This window comes from Mustela putorius, unplaced genomic scaffold (assembly GCF_011764305.1).
Source record: "Mustela putorius furo isolate JIRA1106 unplaced genomic scaffold, ASM1176430v1.1 tig00000095_pilon_pilon_pilon, whole genome shotgun sequence".
NCBI lineage: Eukaryota > Metazoa > Chordata > Mammalia > Carnivora > Mustelidae > Mustela > Mustela putorius.
Genome location: NW_025421280.1, coordinates 7190957 through 7212843, shown reverse-complemented (window position 1 = coordinate 7212843; position 21887 = coordinate 7190957). Strand labels below are relative to the sequence as shown.

At 53.1% G+C, this 21887-nt stretch overlaps 1 protein-coding gene across 1 annotated transcript in view; it reads right to left on the bottom strand.

Annotated features, from left to right (window-relative positions):
• The window catches only part of LRIG1 (leucine rich repeats and immunoglobulin like domains 1), a 109093-nt gene that overhangs the window by 5078 nt on the left and 82128 nt on the right, over positions 1-21887 (bottom strand). The window contains exons 8-13 of the mRNA XM_004738322.3: positions 20948-21091; positions 18859-18939; positions 13238-13309; positions 12412-12483; positions 8341-8504; positions 1175-1495 (exon numbers count right to left, since the gene is read on the bottom strand). Coding sequence (XP_004738379.1) covers positions 1175-1495; positions 8341-8504; positions 12412-12483; positions 13238-13309; positions 18859-18939; positions 20948-21091 — 854 coding nt within the window. The remainder of the gene's footprint in view (positions 1-1174; positions 1496-8340; positions 8505-12411; positions 12484-13237; positions 13310-18858; positions 18940-20947; positions 21092-21887) is intronic.

Here is a 21887-nt window from a genome sequence, read left to right as displayed (position 1 = left end):
CAGGCTTGCGGGAAGGAAGAGCTAGACCAAAAGCCGGGACAGTCCTCTGGCGAAGAGCCCCCCTGCTTGGTGGGTGTCTGTCCCCTCCCCGCCGTCTGTGCCGGCATCTGCCTTGACCTGCTCCCACCGCCTGGGAGAGGAGCAGTTGGCTCCCCCAAACAGCCAGCCTCTCCCGTCCATGGCTCGCTCTTGTGAGCCCAAGGCTGCCTAGTGCCCCCTCCCATGGCCATCTGTCCATGGGGGACAGCCCATAAATACCGGGCACGGATGCCTGCCTGCCTTCGTTAACCACCAGAACAGAGCCCGGGAGACACAGGGATCTGCTCCAACAGGACATAAAGACAGGGGGAAGGAGGACATGCCCTTGCCCTGGGCAGGGCAACGGGAGGGCCCCTCCCTCTTGGGGAAACAGAGGCAGAGAGGCGGTGTCAGGCCCCATCCCTGGACGCTCGCCAGCTGGGGCGGTCAGCCAGCTTCCTTCTGCTATGCTCCCCGAGCCAGCGGCCAGCACCCACCAGGGTACCACTGCTGGTACCACTGGTTCCCATCGGGCTTCGGCAACAAGTCTCACAGGTCACGGAGCTTCTGATACAGACGACTCCATCAGAATAAGCCAAGACCACAGGCCACGTGTGGGGTAGAGAATGGGTTTTCCGGTGGCCTTTAAGGGCTTCGGGACCCCGGTTCTAGCACTTAATAACTGAAGGCTTAAAAACCAGGTTACGGTGGGGGGCCGCTCAACCGCTCTAGCTGTCGGCTCCTCTTCCGCCCTAAACGGTGACGGCTGGCAGCCCTGAGAAAAGCCGCCTGAAGAGGCTCCAAAACTCAGAGGGCAGGAGTTTCCCCACAGTCGGGTATGCTGGGAATCTGGACACTGGAATCATGGTTTGTGGAGAATAATAAATGGATAAAAATATGAGGCTTGGGCCCATCATTGCATTTAACATAATAACTGGATTTTAAAAAGTCACTAGAAATAGGTAAATCGCTGATAACAACCCTTCAACCTCCAGAACTTGCTCTGGGGCCCCCGGCACCAATGACACCAGTGACAGCCATGACGCCAGTGTCCCATGAGGCTCATGCGTCTCGGGGCCGCATCCTTCTGACACGGTCATGGAGAGCCATGCGTGGCGTTAGAGGACTCGCGCCCACGTGAAGAGAGCTGCCTTACCGTTCACGACGAGCCTGGCCTTGTGCGAGTACGTGGAGCCGAAGTGGTTGGTGATGACGCACTGGTAGCGGCCCTCGTGCCCGAAGGTGACGCGGCGCAGGTGCAGGATGGTGGTGTACTCCATCACCTTCCCGTCCTGCGCGCGTACATGGGCGAAGTTCTCCATGTCAGCGTTGGCCAAGACCTCGTTGTCCTTCTTCCAGGCAAATGTCATGGGGGAGCTGCTGCTGCTGGCCGCTGAGCACGTGAACCGGATGTCCTTGCCCACGACGGCCATGGTGGGCTCTGGCTGAGTGATGATCTGGGGCTTCGGTAAGTCATCTGCGGAAAGGAGAGCCACACTGAAGAGCCTCCCGCCCAGGCTCTCCGGACACAGAGGGACGGCGTCTTGCAGGGTATCTGCTCGTCCTCAGCTCCACCAGACACTGTGAGCGAATCGAACAGGGGATCTCTGGCCTTCTCTGATGAGAAACCCCTGAGCAGGGATCACCTCTGTGACCACACCTCCGGACTACAAACCCATCCGCCAGTGCTCCTGCACCAAAGCAGGCATTTCAAGAGTTTCCAGGAGAATTTGCTTCACTTGCTCATCTTACAAAACACACTAACAGACAGTGAGGAACCGTCAGTCGGGAATGCACAGACCTTACCCACCAACTTCACGCCAAGAGGCGGGGAGTGAGAAGCACGTCCAGAACGCGAGACAAACTCTTCCAAAAATCTGTACCTCCATTAAAGCCACAATAATACTGGCAAAGTGGTTGTAATCAACTTTTTCAGAATTCTGGAAGGCTATAACAAGCAAAGGCTGTAACAAACTCATGGAAGGTTGACTCAAGAAAATGCCTGAATCTCAAGAAGGAACATGAGCTTTGTGGCATCTAATTCAGCTTAAGTTCCATGCCTCTCTGCCCAGCTTTGTGGTAGCCTTAAAACCTGGCAGCCTAGTGACCACCGAGAGGGGCAGAATGGCTGTGGAGGCCCTACACGGACCCCATCCTTTGGCATTATTTGACCTGATGTGGTAGGCTCAGCAAGGAAGCCCTAGTCCTAGGACACATGACAGAAATGAGCAGCCCCTAGAGGTGAGGCAGTATCCACTGGAGCCCACAGGAGGCTGGCCCAGAAACCAAAAAGGAAAAGAAAGCAGTCAATGAAAAGGTCCCACATGCTCCTAAAGCTCTAGAAGGCCACGTGCAGGCACAGGGCTATCTGCCTTGCCCAAGAAAGCCCTGGGACGAGCCTCACTTCCCACCTGTGATTACAAATCAGTGCCAACAGAAGTGGCTACATGTCCTCAGCACACCAGAGATGCTGGGCAAAGGACAGGAGACCTTCTGAGGTGACTGAAGGAGTCTCTGTCCAGTCATCAGCAAACCAGGGGGCACTTCAGCGGCCACATGAAGAGATTACAGTCTTTGTCCAGGAAAGTCACTCAACAAATCGTAATAATAAACAGAACGACAGCAAACCAGGAGCAAGATGGAAGGAGAAGCTGATCTCTGGAGTTGCCACATGACTTTAAAGGCTCAGTTTCCAATAAACTATAAAACATACAAAGAAATGGGTGGGGAGGAGCAGTCAATGGAAGCTGTTCGTGAGGAAGCCTAGATCTTGGACCTAAATAAAAACTTTACATTGGCTTTATAAAATATCTTCAAAAAACTAAAAGAAATCATGTCAAAGAAAATGAAAGGAAAAGTGTCAGAACACTTTCCCAGCAAACACACACCACCAATAAAGAACTAAAAATTGTAGAAGTAAACCAAATATAACTTTGGGAGTTTAAAAGTATAATAACTGAAATTAAAAATTCACTAGAAGGTCTCAGTAGCCCCACTGAGCAGGCAGAAGGGCTGGTGAAATCGAAACTATCCAGTCTAAGAAACAGAAAGCCGTGGAGTTAGCTGAGAACAGTCCCAGAGACCTGTGGGACATCAAAGCATCACAGCATACAAATAATGAGAGTCCAAGAAGAAGGAGACAGAAACAGTATTTGTAGAAATAATGACCCCAAACGTCCCGAATTTGGTGAAAAACAGGGACCTACCCATCCAAGAAGTTCAACAAACCCAAAAAAGATAAAGTCAAAGATCCCCACCCAGAAACTTAATAGTCAAACTGTCAGAAGCCAAAGAATCTTGAACAGGAGAGCTGCAACCCAACACAGAAGGGATCCTCGGTGACGTGAACAGCTGATTTCTCATCAGAAACCATGGAGGTGAGGAAGGAGGTATTTTCAAGACACTGAAAGAGACTGGTCAGCTATGAAATCTGTATCCAGCAACACCGTCCTTCAAAAGTGAAGAAGAAACTAAATCACTCTCATATTTAAAAACAAAAAACCTGACAGCATTCGCTGCTACCAGACCTACCCTACGAGAAATACTAAAGGGAATCCTTCAGGCTAAAATGAAAGGACACATAGTAACCAAAATCCACACAAAGAAATAAGCAGCATGAAAGTAACTACATATATAAGTATGCAAGTACAGCATATTTTTGTAATGCTCTTTTATCTGATGTAAAAGGCAACTATACAGCAATAATCACAAAACTGTGTTGACAGGCCTGTGATAAATAAAGATGTAATTTATATGATAACCACACCACAAAGGAGGGTCTCCACAAATGGAGCTTAGTAGGAGCAAAATTTTGCATACTACTGAAGTTAATTTTATTTTTAATCTGAAGTAGATTGTTTTAAGATGTTAATTATAGTCCTTACACAGTCGTTAAGAAAATAACTCAAAAAATACTAAGATAAACAGAAGGGAATTAAAATGGTATATCAGAAGATACCTAATATGAAACTAGTCAGTAATGAAGAAACAAACACAGGAACAACAACAACAAAAAGATGCCCAGGAATCAAATAGCACAGAGTGAATTGTCTTATCAGTAGTTACATTAAACCAATCAGTTAAACCCTCTTGTCAAAATGCAAGATTCCAAAATGGATTAAAAAAACCCATGACCCAGCTACATGCTTTCTTGTTGAGAGATACACTTTTGAGTCAAGGTCACAAATAGGGAAATAGTTGCCAAAAAGAAAGCTACAGTGTCTACACCAATATCAGATAAAATAGCCTTTAGGACAGAAATGGTTACTAGGGACAAAGAGTCATTTTTTATAATATAAAACAGTCCATCCCAAGACCTAAACATGAAACATATACGCAACAGTAGTTTGTAGAACTCAATACTCCACATTCAATGATCGGATAAAACCATGAGGCAGAAGACTGGCAAGGCAAGAGAAAACCTGAATGACTCGATAAGCCAAGCAGACCTATCAGGCTGATATCTACAGAACATTCCACCCTACAGCAGCAGAATAAACATCTTCAGTTGCACATGGAACGTTCTCCAACAGAAACCATATATAAGGCTACAAACAAATCTCAATACATTTAAAAAAGACAGAAATCATACAAAGTGTCTTTAATGGCAATAAAATGAAGTAAAAAATCAGTATCAAGGAATACTGAGAGTCTAATTTTTGGAAACTACACGATACTTCTTAAGTAAAAGAAGAAATCGTAAGAGAAATTAGAAAGTATTTTGAGATGAATGAAAGTGAAAACAAATACCAAAACTTAAATGCTGCAGCCTAACAGTGCTTCCAGGCAGATTTAGAGCTGTAAATGCCTACATTAAGAAAGATCTCAAATTAGTAACATTATCATTTTTAAGAAATCAGAAAAACAAAGCTATATCCAAACCAAAGAGAAGGAAATAGTGATTAGAACAGAAATAAATAAGAGAAAAATAGAAGGGGGAAGAATCAATGAAAACAAATGTTAATTCTTTGAAAATACTAACAAAATTGAAGAAACTATAGACTTGTACAGTGGAGAAGTGGGGAGAAGACTTCAAACACTAAAATTAGGGAAAAAAAACAAGGCACATTACAACTAAGCCTACAGACATCAGCGAGAATACTATGACTCCTCTGTGTACCAACAAATGAGAAAACGTCATACACATACAAACTCAGAAAAATACACTACCAACACTGACTCAAGAAAAATCAAAATCTGAATTGACAGTAACAAGTAAAGAAACAGAATAAATAATTTTAAAACTTCCCACAAAGAAAAGTCCAGACTCAAATGACTACTACTCAAATTTTGGGTAAATTTTACCCAAAATTAAAGAGTAATTACCACTAATCCATCACCTAATCTTCCAAAAAGACAGGTGAGAAGTGAACATTTTTAGACTCCACTGTATGAGTCAAGTATCCCCAGATGATAAAATTAGACAAAAACAAAACTATAGACCTTTATGAGTACAGATGCAAAAATCTTCAACAATATAAAAATACTGGCAAAAAAAATCCTACAACATACAGAAAGGATTATAGACCGTGATGAAGCTGGATTTATCCCAGGAATGCAAGTTTGGTTTAATGTCCAAAAATCAATGTAATACACCATATCAGTAAAGGGAAAAAATCCCATTGATCACCTCAGCAAATGTGGAAAAAATATTTGACAATATCCAACACCCCTTACGATAAAAATACTCAACAAATTACAAATTGAAGGGCATTCCTCAACCAAAAAAAGGTCATCTATGAAAAACGCACACCACCACATCTCATGGTGAAAGACTGAATGCTTCTCCCTGCCTCAAGAGAGACAAAGATGTCTGCCCTCACCACTTCTGTTCAGCACTGCACTGGAAGCTCTACCCAGGGCCATCAAGCAAGAAAAAATAAAAGCTATCAAGATTGGAAAGGAAGAAGTAAAACTCTTGATTTCGGCTCCGGTTATGGTCTCAGGGTCATGAGATCGAGCCCTGTGTTGGGCTCCGTGCTGGGCATGGAGCCTGCTTCAGATTCTCTCCCCTCTTCTGCCTCTGCCCCTCCCCCGCCTGGACTCATGACTTGCTCGCGGTCTCTCTCTTCCAAAAAAAGTACTGATATATAGTAAAAAAATTACGCTGTTATAAAAGCTAGTCACTAAAGACCATATATTATAGGAGTTCATTTATATGAAACATCCAGAACAGATAAATCCTAGAAATACAATGTAGAGTCATGGCTGCCAGGGCCTGGGGACAGAGGCGCAGAGGGTGTGACTGCTGTGAACACAGTTTCCCTTACAGGTGATGAGAATGATCAGGTAGATGGTAGTGGGGTTACACAACTCTTCAGTATTCTGAAGACAACTGATTGCTGACCTGACACAGTGACTTACAGAATCATGACACAATAATCTTCATGGTATATACAACAACACTTTCTTGCCCTCCAAGAGAAACTCCCTACCTTCCAACCATCATCCCTTCTCCCTCCTCCCTAAGCCACCAGTCATCACCGACCTCTCTACCACCCCTGCAGCGGCCCCTAAAGGGGGACCTATTCTGGTCATGACATTCACTCCTTCTGGACTTGTCATGTAGATGGAATCCAAGGGTTTGGTCTTTTGCAACCGGCTTCCTTCACTTCAAATATTTCAAGGTTCATCTGTGGTACGAATGATCCCTTTCCATGGCCCCGTAACACTCTAGAGCATGGCCGTGCTGTTTCATCTGTCCCAGTGATGAGCGTCTGGATTCTCTCTACTCTCTGGCTATTACGAAGAATGCTGCCACGAGCATTTGTGTCCAGGTTTTATGTAAATATATTTGTTTTTCCTGGGTACATAACTAGGAGGTTGTCCTATGTTTAATTGTCGGGGACACTCCCAAACTGTGTTCCAAAGGGGCCGCGCCAGTTTCCATTCCCACCTGCAGTGCAGGAGGGTTCGGACATCTCACCATCCTCACCAACACTTGCTGACTTTCTGATGCAATGCTCATGGGTGGGAAGCGGTTGGTTTTTCCATTTTATAAAGAAGGGGAAGACTCACGAGCCTGAGCTACAGTGTGGCACAGAGAGCTGCTGCACCTCAGAACACCCTGAACACGCCAGGGCCATAGGCCGGAGGCTGGGCGCAGCAGGGCCCACGTCCCACAGGGGCTCATCCAAAGGGGAAGACCATGCCCTGGGACAGGGAAAGGGAGGAAGGCGCAGAAAGCTCCATTTCAGAAAGGCTGATTAACAACTGAATGGTCAAGGCCCAGGTCCCTGGTGAACAGCGGACTGCACGCTCTGTCCCTGGGAATGGGAGCTGGATGCACTTTCACATTCTGCACAGACATGCCGCACACTGAGCCCGGAGGAAAGCTCATTCTGGAGGCCTGTCCCGCACTCCGTGTTCTCTCAGGGATGCTTGCTGGACTGGACCAGCACGAGGAAGGGTAAGCCCACTTTCAGAAGCGGTTGGTGATGGTGGTGGCGGGCGGAGGCGTGGAAGGGGGGGCACCTGTGTTCGGACTGCAGCAGGCACACTGGCTGGTGCTCTGCCCAAGAAGTAGGGTGAAGTGGACCGCGGGGGTCCCCACACTGCTAGGGTGGCTCCCGGTTGGGATCATCACACCCAAGGCAGGGGGCAGACAGGAGGACAAAAGGCAGGAGGGACTCACGCCTGCTCCCGAGCTCCCATCTTGCCTCGGAATCCACCCTCGCTCCTGCTTAGAGACCAGGAGCCCTGTCTCCAGGCGGCCAGCCTCTCTATGCTCTGTGCAACCAAACACGGGACTCCGAGCACCCTTGGTCAAGAAAAGATGGCGAGACCCATGTTCCAACAATCAGAAGGAAGAAAGAGTATAAGGTTACAAGGGCAGACTTCAGTGGTTTGGAGAAACAGCCAGAGTGCAAGTCAACAACAAGGAATTATTTTTACTACAGTAACTGTTCTCATGAGACTTGTTCTTCCTGTGTTTAACCTTTCATTCCTGGGGCTGGAAAGAAACACACATTAAAACCCCAGCCTCCTACACTGAGTAAATTCACAGCTAAACCTGGGCACCAGAGCCGTCTTCAGACAACACAACTTTCCTCCAATAACTGATTATTCTGACTTGTAACTGAGGCAGGACAGGCTCCCTTCTGTCCCTTCTGATTAAAGGCACGTCCTCCCAGGACCACAGAATGAGGCGTCCCTGCAGCAAATACTATGTGTGGTTTCCGTGGGAAATCGGTTGCACCCAATGGCTGACTGGTAAGCAGGAACCGGGGTTTCCTCTGATCACAGGAGTCACTCCCATACGGAGGGGTTCCTCCTTGGCCTCCCGGCCCCTCATGAGAAAAAAGTCACAAAGGCCCGTCTTACCGCACACGAAAGTCTCCGGTGGCACAGAGAAGATGCTCCGGCCCTTCAGCGCTTCTGGGTGGGCACAGGTGGCTGTCACCAAGGCCTGCAGCATCCTGGCCACTAGCCACGCGGGCAGCCACTGGAGCTGGCAGTCACACAAGAAGCTGTCACTGCTGATGTGGCTGAAAGAGAAACAAAAGGGGTGTCTGAGGTGTGACCTCAAGACAGGGACACCCGTTGGTGGACAGATTCTTCCCCTCTGTCACCTCTGGTCAGCTTCCGCTGTTAACACCAGCAATCTAGGAAGGGAAAAGATTTTTCTCCGTTCTTCTCCAGTGACCTAGAGCAGGACATCCCATCTACCTGGAGATTTTCACAAAATGCAGGTCAGGCTCAGGACGTTGGGGTAGAAGCCGAGATCTGTCCTTTCTAACAAGCCCCCGGGTGATGCGGACGCTATGGGCCTTACTGACCCCACGGCTAGCACAACCCCAAGTGCACGTGTGCGCAGAGACGGGTACTCACTGCTTTCGAGTGACCCCACAGGCACCATCTAACCTCTTCTAGCCTCTGACCATCCGACAGAGACGAGGAGCCCCATCCCCCCTGCTTTTTCCCACTCTCCTGATAAGCCATGGGAGCTTCCAAACCCAGTCTGAGACTTTGATCTAAATCTGAAACAAGTTCCGAGAAGTGTTCTTTCTCTACATTGCTGTTGATTTTTTATTTGGCACGGCTGCCTGTTTTCTAACTTCCAAACCGTAAGCCTCACCAGCGTGGTTCCCTCTTGTTTGTGTCTTTGTCTCTGCACCAGCGTGACCCAGGAGGCCGGCAGAACTGGACTCCGCTCCCTAAACAGTGCTTGTTAGTTAATTGCCACTGCCCAGGGAGCATGAGAATGCACAATTTTGGTTTTGTGAGGCTCCAACCAAAACAGAGAATATTTTCTTTTTCATTTCTCAGCAACTGAGGATAAGTTTTTCAAGCAGAAATCGGAATCACCATCTCAGCGGACATTCCTTCCTGAGGAGTCACTTGAAGATAAGTCAACCGAAGAGTCTAGCTGCCCTGTTCCTGGAAGACCTCAAGGCCGTGGGCTCAGTGATGGAGGCCAGCCCACACCCCACAGGGCCGAGGGAGAAAACACATGGGCCCTCCTGTCATCAGCTGCCTCTAGTACACGGTGACAAGAGGGGGCACAAGTATACTGAGAAAGCCCACAAGCATCACGTGGGCCACTATGAGAGCAGTAAGCTCCTCCACACACCATTTTCCCCACATGTCAACCACGACATCAAATGGGCCACCTTCTGGTTTTCCTCTATTTCACACGGGCTTTCTAAGGAGAGAACTGTCAAATTAGTAAACAGTAGGGAAGAGTGACATGCAAGCCAGAGAACCCACAGCTAGCTAAATTCAGGAAAATCTACTCTTTGGTCCTGTTCCTCGTGATTCCCAGATTAACTATCTCGTATTAAAATACTTTTAGAAGGTGCTTTTTCAAAGACTGATACAACTGACCTCAAAGCCATTCTAACTGGGGTGTCTGCCCACATCTGACCTTTAAATCAGCATTGGATTTTATTTATTTATTTATTTACTTACTTACTTTAAAGATTTGTGCATTTGTATCTGATGGGCAGGTGGCTCTGCTCTTCGAGGTATCAACCTGCGGAGCTAGTCCAGTGGCAGGAGGGCCCCCACGGCCACGACTGAGGAAGTGGCTGACTCCCGCCCAGGACACCGGCAGCTGCTGCAGGGGGGCTGTGGGTGGTGACCGGAGAGGCTGTCACCACACACCAAAAATGCTGCGTCCGTGACGCACAGAGAGGAGCTCTCCTGCTGTCAGAAAGCCTGAGTAAAGTCTAGAGGAAGACACAGGGCTGCTGCGGTGAGACCTGATGTACTTGGGTGGACAGCAGGGACGGATTTCATGTGAGCCACAGGAACAAAGTGAGAAAAGCAAACCTGACACTTACTGCCGATCAGAAATGTGTGTGGGAAGAGTTATGCCTCACGCCACCTAGCACCCGCCTAGCCTGCTTCCGGATTTCCTGCCTTCTCCAGTGAAGCCCACCTCAACAGAGGAGACAACACCTCGGCACAGAGAGGGTCCTCCGGGAAGAAAGAAGACTTTCCTGAAGGGTGAATCAGGACCGGCAAGACCAGGGGTGCCTGGGTGGGTCCGCTGGTTAATTAACGGGTCCGAATGATTTCAGCTCGGGGCATGATCTCATGCCCAGTGTCGGGCTCTGTGCTGAGCGTGGAACCTGCCTGAGGCTCTCCTCTTCCTTCCTCCCCTCCCCACAGTTCCCACGTGCGTGCGTGAGTGCTCTTTCTAAAGAAAAAAAGGACCAACAAGACAGATGGAGAGCAAGTCTGGCCAGATAGAGAGGACACTGAGCCCTGACCACACACACACCCCTTTAAAGACAGAAGCGAGGCTGGAAGATGGGACTGGGAACAGCCAGCAACCCCAAGGCTTTGCAGATTTCGGCTCCTCTTCCTTGTCAGCTGCTAACAGACACCGCTTTCCGCAACTCCCGCCTCCGGCCGTCCCGTCACTCTGCTGGCTTACAGTGCATTTTCACGATTCCAGGTCAAAATGTGTTTCTAATCATCGCTTATGGAAATTTACCCAGAGCATGACTAAGTACACGGTACAACCTGCCTTGATCAGATGGGGGACGAAAACGACCAAGTGGAATTAACCGTTTCTCCCATCAGAGGACTGGGCCCAGGGCCAGCACACTGGGTCCATGTAGCGAGTGGCAGGAAACCCAGGCGGCGGCCAAGGCTGAGCCTCCAGAACCACGCTGAGGCATATCTGGGGGGGGGGGGGGGATCCCAAGCACATGGAAGGGGCCAGTTCTTCGCAACTATAAAAGTATTTCAGGAAACCTCCATCTTTACAGAGGCCAGAAGGGTACTCTCCCAGAGTACCCGCTTCCCATTTAATCAGGTTATTAAAACTTTCAAAGAAAAGTTGAAAGAAATGCACAGTGAACACTCACCACTTGAAGATCATGACCCTTCTAAGAAAGAACATCTACTCAACAGGCCTGAATCTCACAGCTACATAAATGCCATAAGGCAGGTGCCTGAAATGCCTCCCGTCCCCTCACTTATCCAGAGGCGTGTCATCAGGGGCCTGCTTTCCTTTTAAAGTACGGGGACTACGCCTTCCGACTTCCCCACTTCTCCCTCGGGCCCGGCAGGAGCAGCCTCGGGAACGAGGATGAGGTCAGGACGCAAACACGGCTAGCCCTGCGCTTCTACCCTTCTGTCAGCACTTCCAGGACCAAAAGCCAAATCTTTCAGAAATCAAAATTGCAGCTAGACTGTCTGCAGAACCGGGTTAACGTAAGGAGGAAAAAAGGAAGCACGGACGTTGCCACCTAAATACCCAGACAAGCCCCTCGGCCACAGACGAGGGCGCCAGCCAGCTCTTCCAACCCTTGTCACCCGGGGGCCCGTGGTCAGGGTCTACGGCGGCAGCACCTCGGCCCAGCAATCACTGCGGCGGCCCCGGAGCAGATGTGGGCTGGGCGCCGTTTCACTGATCGCAGCTTCCTGGGACCGGCCCACCTGTGATCTCGGCCTCGCCCCCCCCCGCCAACACGCTCTTTCAGGAAGCCCCTGTCAATAGAGCTGCTCTATTTTTTAAAAGGAGCATGAGAACTGCCCTTGACATCATTAAAGGAATGATTATCCATTTTCTAGAAGAGAATTCATTGCACGTCCTCTAGAGCTGCGGTCAGGAAGCTACAGGCTGCAGGCCCAATTTTTTGTAAGTAAGAATTTATGGGCACACAGCCACGCCCATACAATGGTGTATTACTGATGGCTGCTGTCTATGATGATGATGACGGTACAGCAGCTGTGACAGAGCCCTCTGGCCCACAAAGCTGACAATACTATGTGACCCTTTAAGGCCAGGTGTGCTGACCCTAATCCAGAAGCCACCCCCAGGGGCCTACACACATATGAACTGTCCCATCTGGTATATAAATCGAGGCATCACAGAATTAAGGCATTTCTCACTCTGAATTCTCTGCCCATGCTAACCAGGGAATCCCAGGTACTTACAGCTCTTTGAGGTTCTTCATCCTCACAAAGGCATCAGACTGGACAGATCTAATTGCGTTCTCTCCAAGGTTCCTGCAAAAGAACAGTCTTTCCTTATCCAAACCGACGCTGGGCACCCTCTGCCGAGTCAGCTACATGCTTGAGCCAAGAGGCTCAGGGACTTTGCAGGACGGTCCTGCTTTCACCAGGTACTAGCCAGACCTGTGTCCCAAGTCCACTCTACGTGGCCATCCCCGCCCGGGGAACTGACATGAGCCTAAGGGCAGCATCAAAGCTGGGTTGAGGCCCGCTCAGCAAGTCAACAGGCAAAACCTTTCCCAACAGAATTCAGGTGAAGCTTGATTCCCAGACAAAACAGACCAAGAATCGAGTATCTCCGGGCTGGCTCCGTCTTCTTCCCCCCCAGCCTTCCAGAGGCAACCAGGGCCGCAGAAAGCCTCCCAGCTAAGCCCACGGTGTGCTTGGCACTGTCAAGCCACTGTCGTGGTGCGGTCAGCCGGGGCTGGGACACCGCGCCCGCACTGAGGTGTGGAGGGGCCCGTGCCATGGGGAAGCAGGGCAGGGGCAGGGTGGGGGGCAGAATTTATCCAAACAGCAGCCCCGTTAATTAGGCGCTCACTGACTGGCCATATGTTCTGTGACTGTTCCTGGCATGGGCAAAATAAAGGCCAAAGTTGAAGCTGACTTATAATGAGAAGGAAGCAGCTGGCGTTTCCAAATAGGCTGTTTCTCAGTTTACAAAGACGTGATTAAATTGCTAGCAGACTTCCCCGGCAGCCGCATTTGGCAGGCCTGTAGGTCAGGGAAGGTCTGGCGAGATACTCACAGGTGCTCCAAGCCTTCCAGTCCCGAGAAGGCTCTCCTAGCCACGGACTTGATCTTGTTTCCAAACAGAGTTCTGCCATTTCCAAACATCCAGAGACGGGGAAGAAAACAAACAAACAAAAGACACAAGGGAGGAATGGGAGGGAGAGAACACACAATTAGAGCAGTGCCGTCTGATAAATCTGTCCCGTGAGGGGCAGGTGGAAATCCGACCCGCACTCAGATTACGGGCCTGAGGTATGCAGGCCTTCCCTCTTTCTGAAATGAAATACTTTCATCTTTATTAGAATGTAACAGTGACGACAGGTCGCAGGGGCATGCGCCGTCTCGCCTGAGAAGGCTCCTTGGGCTGTTCAGTGGGAATCCCCTTGTCCGACCCAGGCTGTCTCTGGCGACCACCCAAGAGCCTCACGGGCAAGAGGGGACTGGTCACTGTGCTAGTGAGGGGAGGCAGAGTCAGGGGAGGGAATGCAGTCTCTGGAACTAAGATCTACCACCCACTTCTGCAAACCGGGGATAAAGATTCCCAAAGGAAGCAAGAAAAGGGCAGGAAAACGGGCATCCCTCCTGATGGCTCCCCAGCTCTTTGCAGCTGACACGCACCCTACTAGCCAGGAGGCAGCCACCATCAGCTGCACCCCGCCTCTTGGGAAGGCCCCTCGGGGTGTGCAGGGCAGGCCCCTTAAGCAAGGGCCCAGATTTCTTCTTGTTGTTGAGCCAGAATCAGAAAGATGCCCTAGGTTCATTAAATCCCAAACAGGTCCTCAAAGGTCAATTCCAAGGTTTTCGAATCCCTGTACCCCTGGACTGCCTACCCTTGAGAAGGGGCTCCTATTTCCAAGCAATTCAGATCACAACCTCCAGAGTAACTACCCAGAGTTTTCCCAGAAACCAAAATCCAGCCCCTTGCAGTACACCTGGAGTGAATGAACGCTGCTTCTGCTGGGCTGTGTAATCCAAAGGTCAGTCTGCTGTGGGGGTGGGGGACACAGTGGGGCTGGACACTGGGAATGAAAAGAACTAAGATTCCAGTTTGCCCTCCTCACTATGTGACACTCTGACGACAGCTCAGCTGGGCATGCCCTGTACCTCCTGCAGCCAGAGGAAACGCCCTCCCAGCGAGCACCCTCCTAGCCAGTCGTGCCGACAGATGCGTGGGCTCTCCTGCCTGATGCCCAGCAGGAGCACCTAAAGGGCCTGTCGAGAATGGGGGCTGCTGCGAAGTCTGAGTCCCCAGCTCAGGGAGGAAGGGCTTCCTCAGGTGGACACGGTAGGCAGCCGGGGAAGAGCACAGCTGTTGTCTGGGATCCCCCCGAGAACTCGAGAGACATCTCCACTGGGGGCCAGCTCTACCTTCAAACCTGCATGAAGACTGTGAGGGAAGACAGCAGCCACCAGCCCTGCCCTGAAAGCAGCAAAGAAAGTGTCCAGGAGCCTCGAAGAGGTCCCAGCCAGGTGGGACCTGCCGCCTGGGCCCTGAGCCTCCAGCAACCGTGCCGGACTCCCCGGGCCACCATCCGGAGATGGGACCACACACGGACAGGCCCAGCCAGCAACGCGAGCCACGGGAGGAGGAGCTTCCCCCCTACTCTCGGGGATGGGGGGCACTGAAAACCCAACGGACACCTGCAGGGTGAGCACGGGAGCTGCTGGGTCCCCCCGTTTCATGAGGAACAGACTCCTCCCCGCGGGGCCTCCCCGAAGCAGCCAACCAGGGGCTCCGAGTTTGGCTTCAGACGCGGCCGGCCGCTGGGAGATGGAGGATCACAAAGACCAGAGACCCCTCTGACTTTTCTTTCTCCCGGAGGCAGCCTGGGTGAATGTGAGAACAGCCTCCTCCTGAAAGGGTTTCCACACGCTGTCTGCATCGCAAGCTTTCATTCCAAAACCAGTAACCCCAGCACGCAGCAACCCGCCGGCCACACTGCCTGCCTGCCTGCCCGAACCCCGGCGCCCGCCCGGCGAGGAGCGGCACGCGGGGCCCCGAGCGCAGGCGTCCGCGAGCGCCTGCCAGCCTCTCGCTTCCTCGGGTCCCCCGGGCTGGGTCACTGTGCTTCAGGTCCCCGTAAAACGTATTCACTATTTAGTGAAATCTCCCGTAAACCCGATCCAGGAGAAAGCTGGCCTTTATTGCCTTCATTACACATTAGTCACGCTGACCTCTTTTACGGGGAGGGCAGCCCGTTATTTCTAATGGTAACAATAGCAATAAAACAAATTCTCAATTATGTGGGGGTTAACCACCCCGCTGGTGGATTAAAATAGCCCCTTACATTCTCCAGGCGCACATCTGGGGGCGGGGGCTCAAGCTGGCAGGCTGGGCCGGCTCCAAGAAAGGGTGGCTGTGGGGAGAGGGGAAAGCCAGGACCACGGACTGGGGGGAGGCTCCTTCTGTCCCCAGGAAAGCGGTGGCTGACGCTTGGCTACACCTGATCCAGGGCTCCCAGAAAAGGGACTGCAGGCCTGATCTGCCCCATGCCCCCGCCTCAGAGCAGAGAGTGACCCCAAAAGTCAGCTATACAACCTCTTAGCATGGCTAAGTGTCCCCAGAGGCCTTTCAGGTCTTGCTAGCACAGCCTCGCAGACGCCGGCGGACTGCTAAGATGGGTCTTTGTACTGACCCCGAGAAGCCATGACCTGTTGATCCCCCGCCCCCGACCTGTGACAATGAACAGCACCAGTGGGCCCTGCGACATGCGGGGCAGGACCCACCCAGGCCCAGCCCACCTCCCCAGGATCAAGAGGCTGGTGTCACGGTCCAGTTCTTCCCGTTCCCCCAACATTCCTGTCGCACACACTGTGGCCCTACCTGGGGAAGGCCATGGAGAGCACTGGAACTGCGGAGCAGCCGCTCCACACACACGCGACTACCTGCTCCCCGGTGCTACTAACTTGTGCTCCAGAAAGCCTCCCTGCCTCCTCACGTACCAGGACTGTGCAGAGCCCCGGCAAGGGCTGCATCAACAGGACGGCAGGGACCGCGCTAGAGCCGGCGACCGTCTGTGGGCCCTGCCGGGATGCTCCAGCAGAAGAGCCATCCGGTACGGCCGTACTCGGCAGGTGGGAAACTCAGAGCAGGGCGGCAGCCACCACGTCTGCCTAGAGGGAGGCCTTTTACGGCTCTGCTGCTCCCCTATTCCTTTCTCGGTCCAGGTTTTCATTTAGGTCTGACCTCCTGCGTGGCAGGACCCCAGGTCCGTGACTGACTGAGCGGAGGCAGGAAGTTCTCCCTGCGCATTCCCGGGCAGGTCCCCGAACACCTACCCGCACGTGCTCGAAAGGCCAGCCCGCACCCGGTCAGAGGGACCCAGCGGCGAGCGCGGCCCCACAGAGACATGACAGCAGCCCTTCTCTGTGAGAACACACTCCCGGCTTCTGACAGATCCTAGCGCGCTGCCTACCAGCCGCTCGGACGGGGACTCAGGGGGTCGGGGACACGGCTCCCTGCCACGGGCACGCAGCCGAGCGTCTCAGGCAGGAGACCGAGTTGAGAGGACGGCCAGGCCGGGCGGGCCCCTTCCTCGCAGGTGCTCGGAGCGTTTCCCTGACACCTTCCACACACCGGGCGGAGTGGCTTCTAACCAGTGCCGGGCGCCAGGACCGCAGCAAAGTGCGGGCTTTCTTATTTTCTGCTTTAACGGAGAAGATTTCACACACCACCACGGGCAGGCGGCGCGGTGTCACGAAGCCCACAGGGAGCCCTCACACGGCTGCGCGCAGCCCCCCGACGGCGCGGGCCTCACTTCCCCGCTGCCGTGCCCCTGGCCCAGCCCCGCGGGCTGAACGGGGACACAGGTCACAGGCATGACGCCATTTCATTTCTTCATCCAAGAAGAGGGTTCTTTTTTTCCTTCTTCAACAGAACCACGAGACCATCCTGTCTAAGTAGGTGCGTGTATTTAGTCCTGTTAAACAATTCCTGTCCCCATCTGCCTCAGTTGTCTGTCTTGCCTTCATTCTGACACACGAACAGCCCCCAGCCCCGAGACTCTGCGCAGCGGGAGGAGGCCGGAGACTGCGTATTCCAACAAGGTCCCGGGTCTGAGGACCAGGTCAGTGTGGAAGCCGCTGCCTTCCGCGAGCCTGCGTCCGACAGCCCGGGGTGAGTGAGGCACACGGACTTAGGACTTAATGCAGAAGTCCAGCGGGGAGGAGAGAAAACACCAGGGAACAGACTGCGGCGATAAGGAAGGCAGCACCGGGCTCCACACACAGGCTGCGCTCGGCACGACCCCGGACCACCTGTGCTCACACACCAGAACCTCGTGGACGTCGTGCTACCTAAGAAGTGGCTCCCGGTTCCAATGGAGGGACCCACCCCCCAGAGGCCCTGGTGGCGCCGCCTGCCGCGCTGCCCCTGCCCCTCACATCCATGAGTTCGGGCGGAGGCCCGCGTCAGAGAGGGAGGCCCCTGCAGGATGCAGTGTGCCCTGCCCCAGCAGCTCCACCACGGTGCTGTCCTGCCTCTTCCCCGGCCTGCTACGTACGGGGGCCAGGAGGGCGTGAGACAGAGCACGTTTTTAGGGAAGGAAAAAGAGACTGACAGACTTTTTGACATGCTGACAGAATGTCAAAATACAGGATGCTCAAGGAGAGAGAGAATTGTGAGAGAGCCAAGAGGGCAGATTCTCACTCAGGGCTCAGAGTCTACAAGGTGTGTAAAAACCACACTTTTCAAAACCAGTGTGAAACTCTACAGACTCCCCCCACCGCTACAGGCTCTCCTGGAACCCACGCTCCGCTGCGGCTCTTGGGCCGTTTGCTTGACACTCACACTCTGCTCCCCCTGTCACCCAAGAAGGCTTGCGAAGATGGAGCGGTGACTGCCTCTCCCTGCCCGCGGAAGCCCTCCCTCTGAGCTTCCAGTCAGTGGTCATGGCCACTCCCATCCCCACTCCTGGAGGGTCCCTGCAGGACACATGCAGGGAGGGCTGGTGACACACGGAGGGCGAGCAGGTGGGATGAGGGTGAGCTCTAGAGCCTGTCCTGACCCTCCCTGCTGTGTGGTCTGGGGCAGCATCCCTGCACCTGTGCCTCCTCCACCACAGAACGGTGGCCTTCCACATCATGCACTCAGGAGGTTGTAAGATACAACATGTATGTACATGCCCTGCTGAGTAAGTAACAAACTCTAGGAGCTTCAAATAAAAACATTTTTGAGGCAAATGGCTGTTATATTAACTCACAGTCATGATTGTTTCTGTTTAACGTTACGATTGACAACAAAAGTACTGACCAGAGACTCCAAACCACGAACAGTTCTTGGCTTCAGAATTTCACACAATTTCTAGGAATTAGGAGGGCAAGACTTTGTGCAAAAGCAAGACCAAAAATTCAGCTGTTTTCCTGTCAGTCACAAATTCAGCAGGAAAGAAAATCTAACAGGCCTCTGAAGAACTAGTTAGTCTTCAGCCCCAGGGAAACCACCCAGGGCAGTGAGGACACCACTGGCCAGAGAAAGGCTGGGATGCCTTGGTTCCCTTATTCAGACTTTTCTTCCCAAACAAAAGAAGATACATGCGAGCCAGCCCTGCTCCAGCTGGGCCCAGAACAAAGGAGGCATGGGGAGCCTCAGAACCGCTGGGACCCGCCCCACAGAAGCTACAGCTCAGAGACACTCACAGCTTGCTGAGATTGTCCAGCCCCGTGAAAGCGCCACTGGTGTCCTCTATCGTGCCGGAAATCTCGTTATGGTCCAGATCCCTGGGGAGGAGACAGAAAGAAAGCTCACCATCCAGCCTGAGTTCTCAACTCTCTTTAATGACAAGTGAGAAAACAGACAGACACCCACTCGACCACCTGGAAGCTGAAAACATCTGGGTGGATTCCAGATGCCCAGCTACAACGTAGGGTCGGCACAAGGGTAAGCACTGAGCCACAGAAAGCCCATTCCACACACCTCGTGGCATGGCGTGGCCTGGGGTTCCCACTCTTCCAGATGCATGCCTCAAAGATGGAGCACCCCCAGCTCCACGGGCTGCTCCCATGTGGGTAGGGCCAGGGCCCAGGGCAGGAAGAGGGTGCAGACAGCACATGGGAACCCACCCACCCCCGGAGCAGGCATCTGACCATGGATACAAACAATGAGCCTGAAAGGTTCTCTAAGGTTCCTGTCTGCTCTCACACTGACCAGAGTCCCTTTCCCGGACATGACTGAGAAATGGCCCAAGGCACACAGAGGAAAGGGCCAGTGAAGGAGTCCCCTGCACAGGGTCCTCCCTAGGACCACTCCATGCCGGCAAGTAGGTTTGGAGGCTGGAACCGTCCCTCCTCGCGGGGCCTGCAGAGGCGCTGACTTGCAGCCAGGGACGACATCTGGGCGCTGAGTCAGACTTGTGACCCGCTTGCCAGGGCTGGTGGATGAGGCCAACTGTTCAGCCCAGTCTCCTCCAACAATGCAGATCACAAGGCGGATGACTCAGCTTCCTTCCCCCAGCTTCCAGGGCAGATCCCAGTGCCAGGCAAAGCTCCCACCTGGTGACCAGCACCCCCCCGCCGCCCGCAGCCACTCCAATGGCACCCGTGGTTCTGGGTTCCTACGCCTTCCTCTCCCAAACCCTTTCCGATGCAGAAAGGGACGCTGCTCCTGGTCCCGTGAGAGCCTTCGTGAGGAATCAGCACTGCCAGGAGGGAGAGGAGCTCTGCCTGAGAAGTGCAGTGCTCCTTCTGACCTTGATTTTAGAGCAGAAAGCTCGGAGCGCCAAGATTCTGCTGTTGGAAGGGACCCCTCCTGCCGGTGGGTCTCTCCTTATTATGCTCAGACTAAAAGCCGGGGACCCAGAGCTGCCATTGTGTGTGCCTGTCTCCTCGATCCTCGCTCCGGCTGCCAAAGCTTTTCTCTTCTTTCTGGCTCAGCCTGAATGTTCCCGGCCTTGTTATTCGGGCCTTGCAAGCACTCAGAGGCTGGCTGACCTCAACTTTGATGGCCTGGCATCCGGGCTCTTTCACACTCCCTACAATGGCCCAGCACCGAAGCCGACGCTGCGTCTGAGCCAGGTGCAAGGGCACAAGGCCTCCCTCCCTGTCACACCAGAGCAGGCCCTCTGTGCGGTGGGGCACGCCGGGAAGGAGGCTTACGAATCCCACCGTGACTGTCCGGCGGACACCGTCCACCCCGCTCTGGGGGCTGAATGCCCAGAGCTGCCTGGAAGTTCTCTGGAGCCAACAAAGGAAAAGTTTTAACTCCTAGAAGAGCATCCTGAAGCCACTTCTGGGAGCCCCACCTAGTAAGGAACTTAAAGGACGTCGTTGCCTCTGCTTTGTTAAGTGACCCTACCGTAACTCAGGGAAAGACACAAGATGTCCTAAATGCCTCTCCTGAAATGGGGCCTCCTGGACCCAGAGCGTGCTGACGGCAAGTGGGGAAGATTCCAGAGACAGACGGAGCACACGGCAGCGGTGTTGCTCCCGGCAGCAGGACCCAAGCATCCCCCCCAGGGGCACGGCAGGCAACGGCAAGGTTCTGGGCCACTGTCACCCTGTCAGCGCCACCCTGGGGGGACGGAGACATTTTTCTGCTCAACCAGTTTTTCAGCTAATTCTATGAAAATGTGATATTCTCCACACGCAGTGGGTCAGTTCTGGACCCAGTTCTGACTCGAGAGCAAGGAGAAGGGAATTCAACAAGGCAGCTGGCTGGCTCCGTGGTGCCTTCCCCGCCAGGGGACCCCTTCATTCCATCCCCCCCGCCCCGCCCTGGTGAACGACGTACAGAACACGCAGGTTTCGGAGGCCCCTGAAGGCGCCTTCCGCGATGTGGCTGATGGAGTTGTGGCTGAGGCGCAGGACGCTCAGGCTGCTCAGGTCGGCCAGGCTCTCCTCGTCCAGCCGCGTGAGGTTGTTGAAGGACAAGACCCTGGGGGAGGGAGGGAAGCACACGTCATCGTCACTGTCGCGTCCCCCGGGCACGCCCTGCCCCTGCCCGCTCCTGAACATGGAGCCACGGTCAGCAGGGTCTCGGTGGGACGAGAGGACACTGGCAGGCTCACCACACTTCCAAGGGCCAGAGGGGTCGGGCAGCTAGAAACCCCCCAGCACCCCACCCCCAGCTCCTAGAACATTTGTGTAGGTCCCGGAGACCGGAAAGCCTGTGAAGCTGTGAGGATGACACAAGGTCATACAACACAAGAACCCTGAAGGCTCCAATCCCTCATGCCGGGGTCCATGGCCAGGGGCGGGGGGTTTTGGGGGGGTGGGGCACGGTCCTGGACTCAGGCTATCAGAAACCTCTCAGGACGGGGTCGCCCCAGTGTCAGGAGCAAGGGAGCCCAGTCACACCACCGACGTCGGCCAGCAGAGGGCACCACTAGCCTCTGCGTGGACCCAGCCCGCTTCTCACAACTTGCTGCCTTCCCAGGTAAGCGTCTCCTGTCTCCATGCCCCCGCCGCAACCGGCCTCCAAGCAGGATGCCCCCCTCGTACTGTGAACAGGACAGGGAACACAGACCCAGAACACAGCGTTCCCCGGCACCAGAACCAAACCAACCTCCCGGCACGCCCTCCTGCACCTCTGCCACCACACAGCCCTGGGTTGGCCACTTGTCCTATTTGTCCTCCATGATTGAAAAATGGGAAATTTGGGCTGGGGCGGGAAGAAGCAAAAAAAAAAAAAAAAAAAAAAAAAAATCGGAAAAGATTAATGGGTTTTTAAA